This window comes from Bombina bombina, chromosome 2 (genome assembly GCF_027579735.1).
Source record: "Bombina bombina isolate aBomBom1 chromosome 2, aBomBom1.pri, whole genome shotgun sequence".
Taxonomy (NCBI): domain Eukaryota; kingdom Metazoa; phylum Chordata; class Amphibia; order Anura; family Bombinatoridae; genus Bombina; species Bombina bombina.
The window spans coordinates 1,229,699,527-1,229,712,239 of record NC_069500.1 but is presented as its reverse complement, the minus strand read 5'-3'; the positions used below and the strand labels follow the sequence as shown (position 1 = coordinate 1,229,712,239).

The following is a 12,713-nucleotide window of genomic DNA, read 5'->3' as shown; positions in this document are numbered from 1 at the left end:
TATTCACATTGGAACAGGATAAAAGAAATCCAATTTTATCAGAGATGGTGCGACGGGTCAGACGTCTGTCTGCCCATAATAGGACTAGAAAACAGTGCCTGAAGCGTTATAATGATCTAATCCGGAGACAATCTAAATTAAGGACCCTAATAAGAAGCTATGTTATGAAATGTAAGTATTGATGTAATAGTTGTGTATCAATTTTGTAACCTTGTAATCTGTCATTAATTGTTACTTTTTTACATAATCTTGAACTTTGTACAAAAATATAATTGCAAATTTTGTATCCATTTCAGCTTTATTGCGGTTTGTGAAACAGTATTAACAATGTAATTGTTTCAGTCTGATGTTGTACTGTAAAATCGATTACCAAAATAAATACAATTGTATTTCACTTTTTTACAGTCAAAAATAGAAAAAGGCCCCGTTATCTGCGCCCAATAAAATGGAATCCATCCAGTCCAGAAGCTGATTGTGATCCACTACCGACTGTTTTTCTGGAGTCTGAGGCTATAATTACAACAGGTATGAATATAGTTACTAAAATGTATAATATTAAGATAACTCATCATTGATATTAACATTTATATATTCAAAATTTTTACAAAAAGGGAAAAAAAAAAAAAAAAGAGGCGACAACGTCGCAGAAGGCCAATGCCCATCATTGATGATGAATGTGACAATGAAGGTAGATTTAATTCACATATATCTTACAAATAAATAAAATTATTCTATTTAATGACTATAATCATATTAATTATAGACATGATTGAAGAAGATACAAACCAAAATGCCATTGAAGATATAATTGTTGAAGAGGAAAATAATAATATGATTCAAGATTCACCAAATAGCGAGCAACAACAAGACAATAATATATGTAGGTTCATATGTCTATTCAGTCACTCCTTATATGTCATTATTTGTAATAAAATAGAACTTTTGTTTTAGTGAATAATTATTCAAAAGAGATATGGATTTCAATCAGCATTGTTCTATTACATAAGTATTCCTGTTCTAATTATTTTGTATGTCTTTCAGCTATTCAAGATGAAGGACAGAACCTTGAACATGAAGAAGAACTGCAATCAAATTCATCCAATGTAACGGAATTTTATGATTGGAGTGAGTTCTTTTGTATCATAACAATCTTTAGCTTTCAGTATTGTGTGGAACAAAAGATGCATGTGCGTGTACACAGTATTATCAAGATGACATGCTTTTAAATAACAACAGAGGTGTAGATAAAACCTTCTAACAAGATATTAGTCTTTTGTCTGTGTTTCTTGTTAGCATTAGATAAAACACTATTTATCTTGTAATACTGAACTGAAATGTATTCAATTCATGACATAACTATTTTTCTATTTCTCATTGGTATAGTGCCTGAAGATCAAGAAATAACTATCAACAAAAAAGAAATTTTGGATACCCTGCTGGAAGTTGAAAATAATTTGATGAGGACATACATAAAAGTGCAAAACTTAAGAGAAAAATATCAATCGTTTTAATTAGGAACAATAAAGCAAAACATTATTTCTTTACATTTTGAAATAAAAAAAATTATTAGGATGTGAAAATAACATTTATTTTGGGTTTCAATAAATCCATATATTTTACAATTTAAAGGTGTGTGTGTGTTTATTTAATCCAAAACATTGAATTATTTTATTGTAAAAAAAAACAAAAAAAAAACCTATATTAATGCTGAGGGGGGAGGTGGATATAAATATAAGAGTTGGGTTAGATCAAAGAGTTGGGTTATATCTTTGAAATACATAAGCTCATGTTTAGATAAGTAGTTCAAAAGTTAATACAAAGATAAAATTTGTAATACAATTTGGAATGAGATCTTGATGTGCTTTCTTAAATAATATAAATATTGATACAACAAATAATAAAGTAGATATAAAAAAATTGTGTTATTTTCAGCATTAAATTTTAATCTTACCATTTAACTTCTATCCCTTCAAAGATTTATATGTGAGAGAATTTGATAATATGATCACAATTATTATATTCAAATTTTTAATACATTTTTAGCGATTATCGGAAATATAAATAAAGTTTGTGTTTATTGAAAAGCAATATAGATATATACATCGAATTTGTAACATTGATAACTGAACAATAAAAATTAAAAAGTAATCAATGAGAATTCACATTTATTTCTCATATGCGCTTTAATTTAACACATTTTTAATAATAAATATGGCGCAAATATATGAATAACGGCGAGATTTATCAATATCACGCCACATCTCGCCTTTGGAAAGTAACGTAGAAATACGACCCCTTTTATGATAAATAATGGCGCACATGTGCGCCTATCCGATGGCGATATGCAGAGTACTTGTCGGAGAACGGAACGGCGATCTTGAACAAAGTTTGATAAATCGAGCCCAATGTGTTTTTAATGGGGAGTTTAAACAAAAAAAAAACAACAAAAAAATCGGTCACTTATATAAATCTCAATTTTAAGGAAAATTTGTCAAGCTACTGTGGAGTAGATTTGCCTTTTAAACCAAGTAATGCATATTTGTTTTTTTATATATATTATTAAGGAAGTATAGAAAATAATTTTGCTCTTTTAATAATCTTATAAACTATATAAAATAATGCAACCTAAAATTTTAAACTTTAACGGATAATTATGTCTTTTAATCAAATAAAAAAAGGTTTTTAATGTAAATATGTTTTATGGAACACTAATAAAAATGTTTAAAATAAACTAAGGACACGAGAGCTAGGAATGAATGAATGAGATAAAACATATATAAACTATCTAAGAAATCTTCTCCATAAACCACATCCAGACTGCACCTGGATATATTAAACAGCCGCCTTGCCTGAAATGAGCGGTGTAATGTTCCGCATGTCAAAAACAAAAGCCCAGACATCTCATCATCATAAAACATCCTTCTCAATAGGAAGTAATAAAAACACTGAGAGGATATTAAGGTAACCTGAACCTAAGTCTATTAAATTCAATTCCCATTCCATACTATAATGCAAAGAACATAGAAAAATGAGAATGGGTGGTTGTAAAATGAGAAGCTATATGGACACATGAGCAGTAGAGAGCATATTGTTGTAGCTTACCGTGATTTTGGCACTGCATTAATGCCCAGGTGTATATCCTGACTAAATGAAAAGGATACAACTAAAATGTTTAAAAAAATATTTACAAATGCAGAAGAAAAAGCTGACATAGTAAACTGTAGATTGAGAAACTCGGATGGAGCAACTGTTGTAATTGAGATATTAATTATTCAAAGAAACTGAAGCACAAAAGGGCATTTTAAATGTATTCTCCACACCAGACTAAATTAGCCAGCAAAAAACCTCAAAGCAAATAATATAGAGAAGCGTATAAAAATGATGCATTACTTGCATATACTATGTACATGCTGTGTATTGACCAAATATGTATTGTTTTACATCACTTACACAATGTGGTCTGAGACTCCCAGATGGTGCAATTGTACAAACTGACAAAAGGTATCAAAGAAACACAGAAGCACAAAAACAGATTTTAAAATGTACTCTTAACTACAGTACTAAATCCAGAGAGATTACAAAGGGAAACTAGTCTGTGTAATGTAAGACCACCAGGAAATTCATGTTCAGAAACACAAACGTATGTGTGTGTGTATGTATGTATGTATAGATAGATAGATAGATAGATAGATAGAGAGAGAGAGAGAGAGAGAGAGAGAGAAAGAAAAAGAAAGAAAGAAAGAAAGAAAGAAAGAAAGAAAGAAAGAAAGAAAGAAAGAAAGAAAGAGAAAGAAAGAGAGAAAGAGAGAGAAAGAAAGAGAGAAAGAAAGAGAAAGAAAGAAAGAAAGAGAGAAAGAGCGAAAGAAAGAGAGAAAGAGAGAAAGAAAGAGAGAAAGAAAGAGAAAAAGAAAGAGAAAGAAAGAGAGAAAGAAAGAAAGAGAGAAAGAAAGAAAGAAAGAAAGAAAGAGAGAAAGAGAGAAAGAAAGAAAGAAAGAGAATATATATATATATATATATATATATAAATATATATATATATATATATATATATATATATATATATATATATATAAATAGAGAGACAAAAATATAGAGATGCTCAGAGACATAGAGGCTCAGATAGAGATGCTCAGAGATAGAAAACTAGAAATGGCATTGTTTGTAAACATCTGGTTTTGTGACATGAATGTGTAATAGATGCAATTAAGGCCACAATGAAAGTGGTAGTTGTGTGTAACATCACTATATAATTGTGTGTAATCACGGTTTTGGTATTATTGTCACAAATTATTAGATTTTGGGCACAATCGCGTTCCAGAAGTTTGAGCAAAGTCTACAAGGATTCAATTCCATAACTAGTTTATATAGATCCTTACTTCCTTTTTGTTCCAAATATCCAGATTACCCTCACCAAACTTTTATAAGATTTCAAATTTTAAATTTAATTTGAATAGTATATCTTCAATGCTTTCTCACATATTCATATAACTGTCAAATGTAAAAGTGAGGATGCAGGAACAACAATACTTTATTTATACACAGAATATATATATATATATATATATATATATATATATATATATATATATATATATATTATATTATATATATATATATATACACACATATACATATATATATATATATATATATACATACACACACAGAGAAATACATATAAAGCTATTGTATATCTAATTTGCATATCTTACCCAGGTGCATTGGTGACAATGTATACAGAGTACTACTAGGGAAATACAAGTGGGGATACTTGCATAGATGTGCTAATTGCCCAATAATTCTATCTCTATATGTGCAGACACACAGACATTTATATCAATATTCAAAACTACAAATATAAAATATTGGCCGAGTAAATACAACAAAACCGAAACATTACTATTCTTTTTTTTCTTCTTTTTTTAAAGATAGGAAAGGTTTATGGGCGAGGGGGGGATTTATTAATAAGTCATTTTATTAGGAAGGAATCTAATCTTTAGACACTGGAAATCTAAAAAAGAACCAACATTAAAAGCACTTGTAAATGATGGAAAGGTTTAAATTAACTCTGAAAAGGGTATCAAAAGATTTATTAAAATGGGGGTGGAGGGGTAAATGTGCAAAGATAATTATTATTCCCATTTCAAAAATCTGAAAGAGTTGCTTTAGATCCATTTTTTTAGAAATAAGGTCTCGTCTTTTTTTTTTTTTTTTAAATAAAAATGAAGAGAAGAAGATTAAAATAAAAAAAACAGAATTTATGTTTACCTGATAAATTACTTTCTCCAACGGTGTGTCCGGTCCACGGCGTCATCCTTACTTGTGGGATATTCTCTTCCCCAACAGGAAATGGCAAAGAGCCCAGCAAAGCTGGTCACATGATCCCTCCTAGGCTCCGCCTACCCCAGTCATTCGACCGACGTAAAGGAGGAATATTTGCATAGGAGAAACCATATGATACCGTGGTGACTGTAGTTAAAGAAAATAAATTATCAGACCTGATTAAAAAACCAGGGCGGGCCGTGGACCGGACACACCGTTGGAGAAAGTAATTTATCAGGTAAACATAAATTCTGTTTTCTCCAACATAGGTGTGTCCGGTCCACGGCGTCATCCTTACTTGTGGGAACCAATACCAAAGCTTTAGGACACGGATGAAGGGAGGGAGCAAATCAGGTCACCTAAATGGAAGGCACCACGGCTTGCAAAACCTTTCTCCCAAAAATAGCCTCAGAAGAAGCAAAAGTATCAAACTTGTAAAATTTGGTAAAAGTGTGCAGTGAAGACCAAGTCGCTGCCCGACATAGCTGATCAACAGAAGCCTCGTTCTTGAAGGCCCATGTGGAAGCCACAGCCCTAGTGGAATGAGCTGTGATTCTTTCAGGAGGCTGCCGTCCGGCAGTCTCATAAGCCAATCTGATGATGCTTTTAATCCAAAAAGAGAGAGAGGTAGAAGTTGCTTTTTGACCTCTCCTTTTACCAGAATAAACAACAAACAAGGAAGATGTTTGTCTAAAATCCTTTGTAGCATCTAAAAAGAATTTTAGAGCGCGAACAACATCCAAATTGTGCAACAAACGTTCCTTCTTTGAAACTGGATTCGGACACAAAGAAGGCACGACTATCTCCTGGTTAATGTTTTTGTTAGAAACAACTTTCGGAAGAAAACCAGGTTTAGTACGTAAAACCACCTTATCTGCATGGAACACCAGATAAGGAGGAGAACACTGCAGAGCAGATAATTCTGAAACTCTTCTAGCAGAAGAAATTGCAACCAAAAACAAAACTTTCCAAGATAATAACTTAATATCAACGGAATGTAAGGGTTCAAACGGAACCCCCTGAAGAACTGAAAGAACTAAGTTGAGACTCCAAGGAGGAGTCAAAGGTTTGTAAACAGGCTTGATTCTAACCAGAGCCTGAACAAAGGCTTGAACATCTGGCACAGCGGCCAGCTTTTTGTGAAGTAACACAGACAAGGCAGAAATCTGTCCCTTCAAGGAACTTGCAGATAATCCTTTCTCCAATCCTTCTTGAAGAAAGGATAGAATCTTAGAAATTTTTACCTTGTCCCAAGGGAATCCTTTAGATTCACACCAACAGATATATTTTTTCCATATTTTGTGGTAAATTTTTCTAGTTACAGGCTTTCTGGCCTGAACAAGAGTATCAATAACAGAATCTGAGAACCCTCGTTTTGATAAGATCAAGCGTTCAATCTCCAAGCAGTCAGTTGGAGTGAGACCAGATTCGGATGTTCGAACGGACCTTGAACAAGAAGGTCTCGTCTCAAAGGTAGCTTCCATGGTGGAGCCGATGACATATTCACCAGATCTGCATACCAAGTCCTGCGTGGCCACGCAGGAGCTATCAAGATCACCGATGCCCTCTCCTGATTGATCCTGGCTACCAGCCTGGGGATGAGAGGAAACGGCGGGAATACATAAGCTAGTTTGAAGGTCCAAGGTGCTACTAGTGCATCTACTAGAGTCGCCTTGGGATCCCTGGATCTGGACCCGTAGCAAGGAACCTTGAAGTTCTGACGAGAGGCCATCAGATCCATGTCTGGAATGCCCCACAGTTGAGTAATTTGGGCAAAGATTTCCGGATGGAGTTCCCACTCCCCCGGATGTAATGTCTGATGACTCAGAAAATCCGCTTCCCAATTTTCCACTCCTGGGATGTGGATTGCAGACAGGTGGCAGGAGTGAGTCTCCGCCCATTGAATGATTTTGGTCACTTCTTCCATCGCCAGGGAACTCCTTGTTCCCCCCTGATGGTTGATGTACGCAACAGTCGTCATGTTGTCTGATTGAAACCGTATGAACTTGGCCTTTGCTAGCTGAGGCCAAGCCTTGAGAGCATTGAGTATCGCTCTCAGTTCCAGAATATTTATCGGTAGAAGAGATTCTTCCCGAGACCAAAGACCCTGAGCTTTCAGGGGTCCCCAGACCGCGCCCCAGCCCATCAGACTGGCGTCGGTCGTGACAATGACCCACTCTGGCCTGCGGAAGTTCATCCCTTGTGACAGGTTGTCCAGGGACAGCCACCAACGGAGTGAATCTCTGGTCCTCTGATTTACTTGTATCGTCGGAGACAAGTCTGTATAGTCCCCATTCCACTGACTGAGCATGCACAGTTGTAATGGTCTTAGATGAATGCGCGCAAAAGGAACTATGTCCATTGCCGCTACCATCAAACCTATTACTTCCATGCACTGCGCTATGGAAGGAAGAGGAACGGAATGAAGTATTTGACAAGAGTTTAGAAGTTTTGTTTTTCTGGCCTCTGTCAGAAAAATCCTCATTTCTAAGGAGTCTATTATTGTTCCCAAGAAGGGAACCCTTGTTGACGGAGATAGAGAACTCTTTTCTACGTTCACTTTCCATCCGTGAGATCTGAGAAAGGCCAGGACTATGTCCGTGTGAGCCTTTGCTTGAGGAAGGGACGACGCTTGAATCAGAATGTCGTCCAAGTAAGGTACTACTGCAATGCCCCTTGGTCTTAGCACCGCTAGAAGGGACCCTAGTACCTTTGTGAAAATCCTTGGAGCAGTGGCTAATCCGAAAGGAAGTGCCACGAACTGGTAATGCTTGTCCAGGAATGCGAACCTTAGGAACCGATGATGTTCCTTGTGGATAGGAATATGTAGATACGCATCCTTTAAATCCACCGTGGTCATGAATTGACCTTCCTGGATGGAAGGAAGAATTGTTCGAATGGTTTCCATTTTGAACGATGGAACCTTGAGAAACTTGTTTAGGATCTTGAGATCTAAGATTGGTCTGAACGTTCCCTCTTTTTTGGGAACTACGAACAGATTGGAGTAGAACCCCATCCCTTGTTCCCCTAATGGAACAGGATGAATCACTCCCATTTTTAACAGGTCTTCTACACAATGTAAGAATGCCTGTTTTTTTATGTGGTCTGAAGACAATTGAGACCTGTGGAACCTCCCCCTTGGGGGAAGCCCCTTGAATTCCAGAAGATAACCTTGGGAGACTATTTCTAGTGCCCAAGGATCCAGAACATCTCTTGCCCAAGCCTGAGCGAAGAGAGAGAGTCTGCCCCCCACCAGATCCGGTCCCGGATCGGGGGCCAACATTTCATGCTGTCTTGGTAGCAGTGGCAGGTTTCTTGGCCTGCTTTCCCTTGTTCCAGCCTTGCATTGGTCTCCAGGCTGGCTTGGCTTGAGAAGTATTACCCTCTTGCTTAGAGGACGTAGCACTTGGGGCTGGTCCGTTTCTACGAAAGGGACGAAAATTAGGTTTATTTTTGGCCTTGAAAGACCTATCCTGAGGAAGGGCGTGGCCCTTACCCCCAGTGATATCAGAGATAATCTCTTTCAAGTCAGGGCCAAACAGCGTTTTCCCCTTGAAAGGAATGTTAAGCAATTTGTTCTTGGAAGACGCATCCGCTGACCAAGATTTCAACCAAAGCGCTCTGCGCGCCACAATAGCAAACCCAGAATTTTTCGCCGCTAACCTAGCCAATTGCAAAGTGGCGTCTAGGGTGAAAGAATTAGCCAATTTGAGAGCACGGATTCTGTCCATAATCTCCTCATAAGGAGGAGAATCACTAGTGATCGCCTTTTCTAGCTCATCGAACCAGAAACACGCGGCTGTAGTGACAGGGACAATGCATGAAATTGGTTGTAGAAGGTAACCTTGCTGAACAAACATCTTTTTAAGCAAACCTTCTAATTTTTTATCCATAGGATCTTTGAAAGCACAACTATCTTCTATGGGTATAGTGGTGCGTTTGTTTAAAGTAGAAACCGCCCCCTCGACCTTGGGGACTGTCTGCCATAAGTCCTTTCTGGGGTCGACCATAGGAAACAATTTTTTAAATATGGGGGGAGGGACGAAAGGTATACCGGGCCTTTCCCATTCTTTATTTACAATGTCCGCCACCCGCTTGGGTATAGGAAAAGCTTCTGGGGGCCCGGGACCTCTAGGAACTTGTCCATTTTACATAGTTTCTCTGGGATGATCAAATTCTCACAATCATCCAGAGTGGATAACACCTCCTTAAGCAGAGCGCGGAGATGTTCCAACTTAAATTTAAATGTAATCACATCAGGTTCAGCTTGTTGAGAAATTTTCCCTGAATCTGAAATTTCTCCCTCAGACAAAACCTCCCTGGCCCCCTCAGACTGGTGTAGGGGCCCTTCAGAAACAATATCATCAGCGTCCTCATGCTCTTCAGTATTATCTAAAACAGAGCAGTCGCGCTTACGCTGATAAGTGGGCATTTTGGCTAAAATGTTTTTGATAGAATTATCCATTACAGCCGTTAATTGTTGCATAGTAAGGAGTATTGGCGCGCTAGATGTACTAGGGGCCTCCTGAGTGGGCAAGACTGGTGTAGACGAAGGAGGGGATGATGCAGTACCATGCTTACTCCCCTCACTTGAGGAATCATCTTGGGCATCATTTTCTCTAAATTTTGTGTCACATAAATCACATCTATTTAAATGAGAAGGAACCTTGGCTTCCCCACATTCAGAACACAGTCTATCTGGTAGTTCAGACATGTTAAACAGGCATAAACTTGATAACAAAGTACAAAAAACGTTTTAAAATAAAACCGTTACTGTCACTTTAAATTTTAAACTGAACACACTTTATTACTGCAATTGCGAAAAAGTATGAAGGAATTGTTCAAAATTCACCAAAATTTCACCACAGTGTCTTAAAGCCTTAAAAGTATTGCACACCAAATTTGGAAGCTTTAACCCTTAAAATAACGGAACCGGAGCCGTTTTTATCTTTAACCCCTTTACAGTCCCTGGTATCTGCTTTGCTGAGACCCAACCAAGCCCAAAGGGGAATACGATACCAAATGACGCCTTCAGAAAGTCTTTTCTATGTATCAGAGCTCCTCACACATGCGACTGCATGTCATGCTTCTCAAAAACAAGTGCGCAATACCGGCGCGAAAATGAGACTCTGCCTATGATTAGGGAAAGCCCCTAGAGAATAAGGTGTCCAAAACAGTGCCTGCCGATATTATTTTACAAAATACCCAGATTAAAATGATTCCTCAAGGCTAAATATGTTTATATATGAATCGATTTAGCCCAGAAAATGTCTACAGTCTTAAAAAGCCCTTGTGAAGCCCTTATTTATTGTCTGTAATAAAAATGGCTTACCGGATCCCATAGGGAAAATGACAGCTTCCAGCATTACATCGTCTTGTTAGAATGTGTCATACCTCAAGCAGTAAAATTCTGCTCACTGTTCCCTCAACTGAAGTTAATTCCTCTCAACAGTCCTGTGTGGAACAGCCATCGATTTTAGTAACGGTTGCTAAAATCATTTTCCTCTTACAAACAGAAATCTTCATCTCTTTTCTGTTTCAGAGTAAATAGTACATACCAGCACTATTTTAAAATAACAAACTCTTGATTGAATAATAAAAACTACAGTTAAACACTAAAAAACTCTAAGCCATCTCCGTGGAGATGTTGCCTGTACAACGGCAAAGAGAATGACTGGGGTAGGCGGAGCCTAGGAGGGATCATGTGACCAGCTTTGCTGGGCTCTTTGCCATTTCCTGTTGGGGAAGAGAATATCCCACAAGTAAGGATGACGCCGTGGACCGGACACACCTATGTTGGAGAAAGAAGTATTATTTTCCAGGCCTTATGTAGCAAAGTTTGTCAAATAAATAAAAAAGACAGAGGGAGAGAATGATTTAGAAAAAAAGGTAGTGCTATAGGGGCTATATACAGAACAAATATGCATGGTAACATAATACTTACATTGGTATCGGAACCTGGCAAGGGGGGCAAGGTAAAGCGGTCTGAATAAATGCTGGCTCAGAAGGCTGTTCCCATGGACCTGCTGGCTGAGGCTAGCAAAAGAAAGAGAAAACATGGTTACTTTTATTAAACACAGAAAGATAGTCCCTACTAAAAAAAAAAAAAAAATATACATTATTTATGCAATATTACAAAACTGTGGTTTAATAAAAAATCTGCACTTCTTTTAACTCGGGAAAACTTTATGGCAGAGCTTATGATCACTGTTAACGATTAGACAATGCACCAAGGACAACTAATGGAGCACAACTTAGTCATCTGTAACAAGTATCGAGTATTTTTTATGTTTATTTACAGTTAGTGGTCCTCTTCATATGCAAAACTTTTTGAGGTTTTGTTTAAAAAGAAAACGTATGTTTCTCTGATAAAATAATTTCTTTCATGGTGGTTAAAGACCACGAGCCATTACTCCTGGGATTCAACTGCTGGCCACTAGGAGGAGCACAACCTGAGAGATTTGCGTCTTAAAAGTTTAATGTCCTAGTTGAATAGGCAAAGGATGCCAGCAGAGAAGAACTGGTGAGCTTTCCACCAGGGTAGAAATTGCTTTGTTGTGGAATCCCAAAAGGATCCTAAGAGGAAACTGAGTTTAGACCTTACACTATTGACTTAGCATACAAAAATAAAAAAGAAGGTCTCATGAGAAACCAAGTCAATGAAATGACATCTGAACTAATAGAATGAGCTGTAAAGCAATTTTGGGGGAGACTGGCCACCTCCAAGTAAGCTCTGTGCTGCTCCTGAAGGATTTGAAATCAACTGATATCTTATATTTGTTGTCTGAGACTTCGATCTCCTTTGAACTGTAAAAGATAGTCTCCTTGATATAGAGTATATAATGACTCAGAGGAAAGACTCTGGACTGAGGAAAAAGAGAACTTTTTTGTTAATAGCTTCTGTTAAAGGTATAGATTGTATTTTGTAACCAAAATATCAACCAGGTATGGAGACATTTAAATACCATGACCTATTATTACTAACCAGAAATATTCCAGAACTTTAATAAAAAAAAAAACCCCACAAAAAACCCCCACAGGGAGCAGTAGCTTGACTAAAAAAGTGAACTAACCAACTAGATACCCAGGAAGGCAAACCGTAGAAACTGGGGATGGTCTATGAGGATAGGAATATTTAGAAAAGTATCATTCAAATCTATCGAAGACATAAATTGTTTCCAATTGAAAGTAGGAATCTTGAGAAAACTTGTTTAAAGTTTTCAAAACTAGAATAGGCCTGAAGGCTCCTTGTTTCCTGGACCAATAAAAAGGCTGGAATCAAAACCCTGGCCTAGTTCTGAGATAAGAACAGGAACTACCATTCCCAAAAGTTCTAGATCCAGAAGACAAGGTCATACGGAACATGCAACAGAAGAACCTAATCTGTATCC

At 37.0% G+C, this 12,713-nt stretch overlaps 1 protein-coding gene across 2 annotated transcripts in view; it reads right to left on the bottom strand.

Moving 5' to 3' along the window:
* Positions 1–12,713, bottom strand: part of NFXL1 (nuclear transcription factor, X-box binding like 1) — a 366,986-nt gene that overhangs the window by 270,791 nt on the left and 83,482 nt on the right. For both annotated transcript variants that reach the window (XM_053703989.1, XM_053703990.1), the window contains exon 15: positions 11,267–11,358. In XM_053703989.1, coding sequence (XP_053559964.1) covers positions 11,267–11,358 — 92 coding nt within the window. The remainder of the gene's footprint in view (positions 1–11,266; positions 11,359–12,713) is intronic.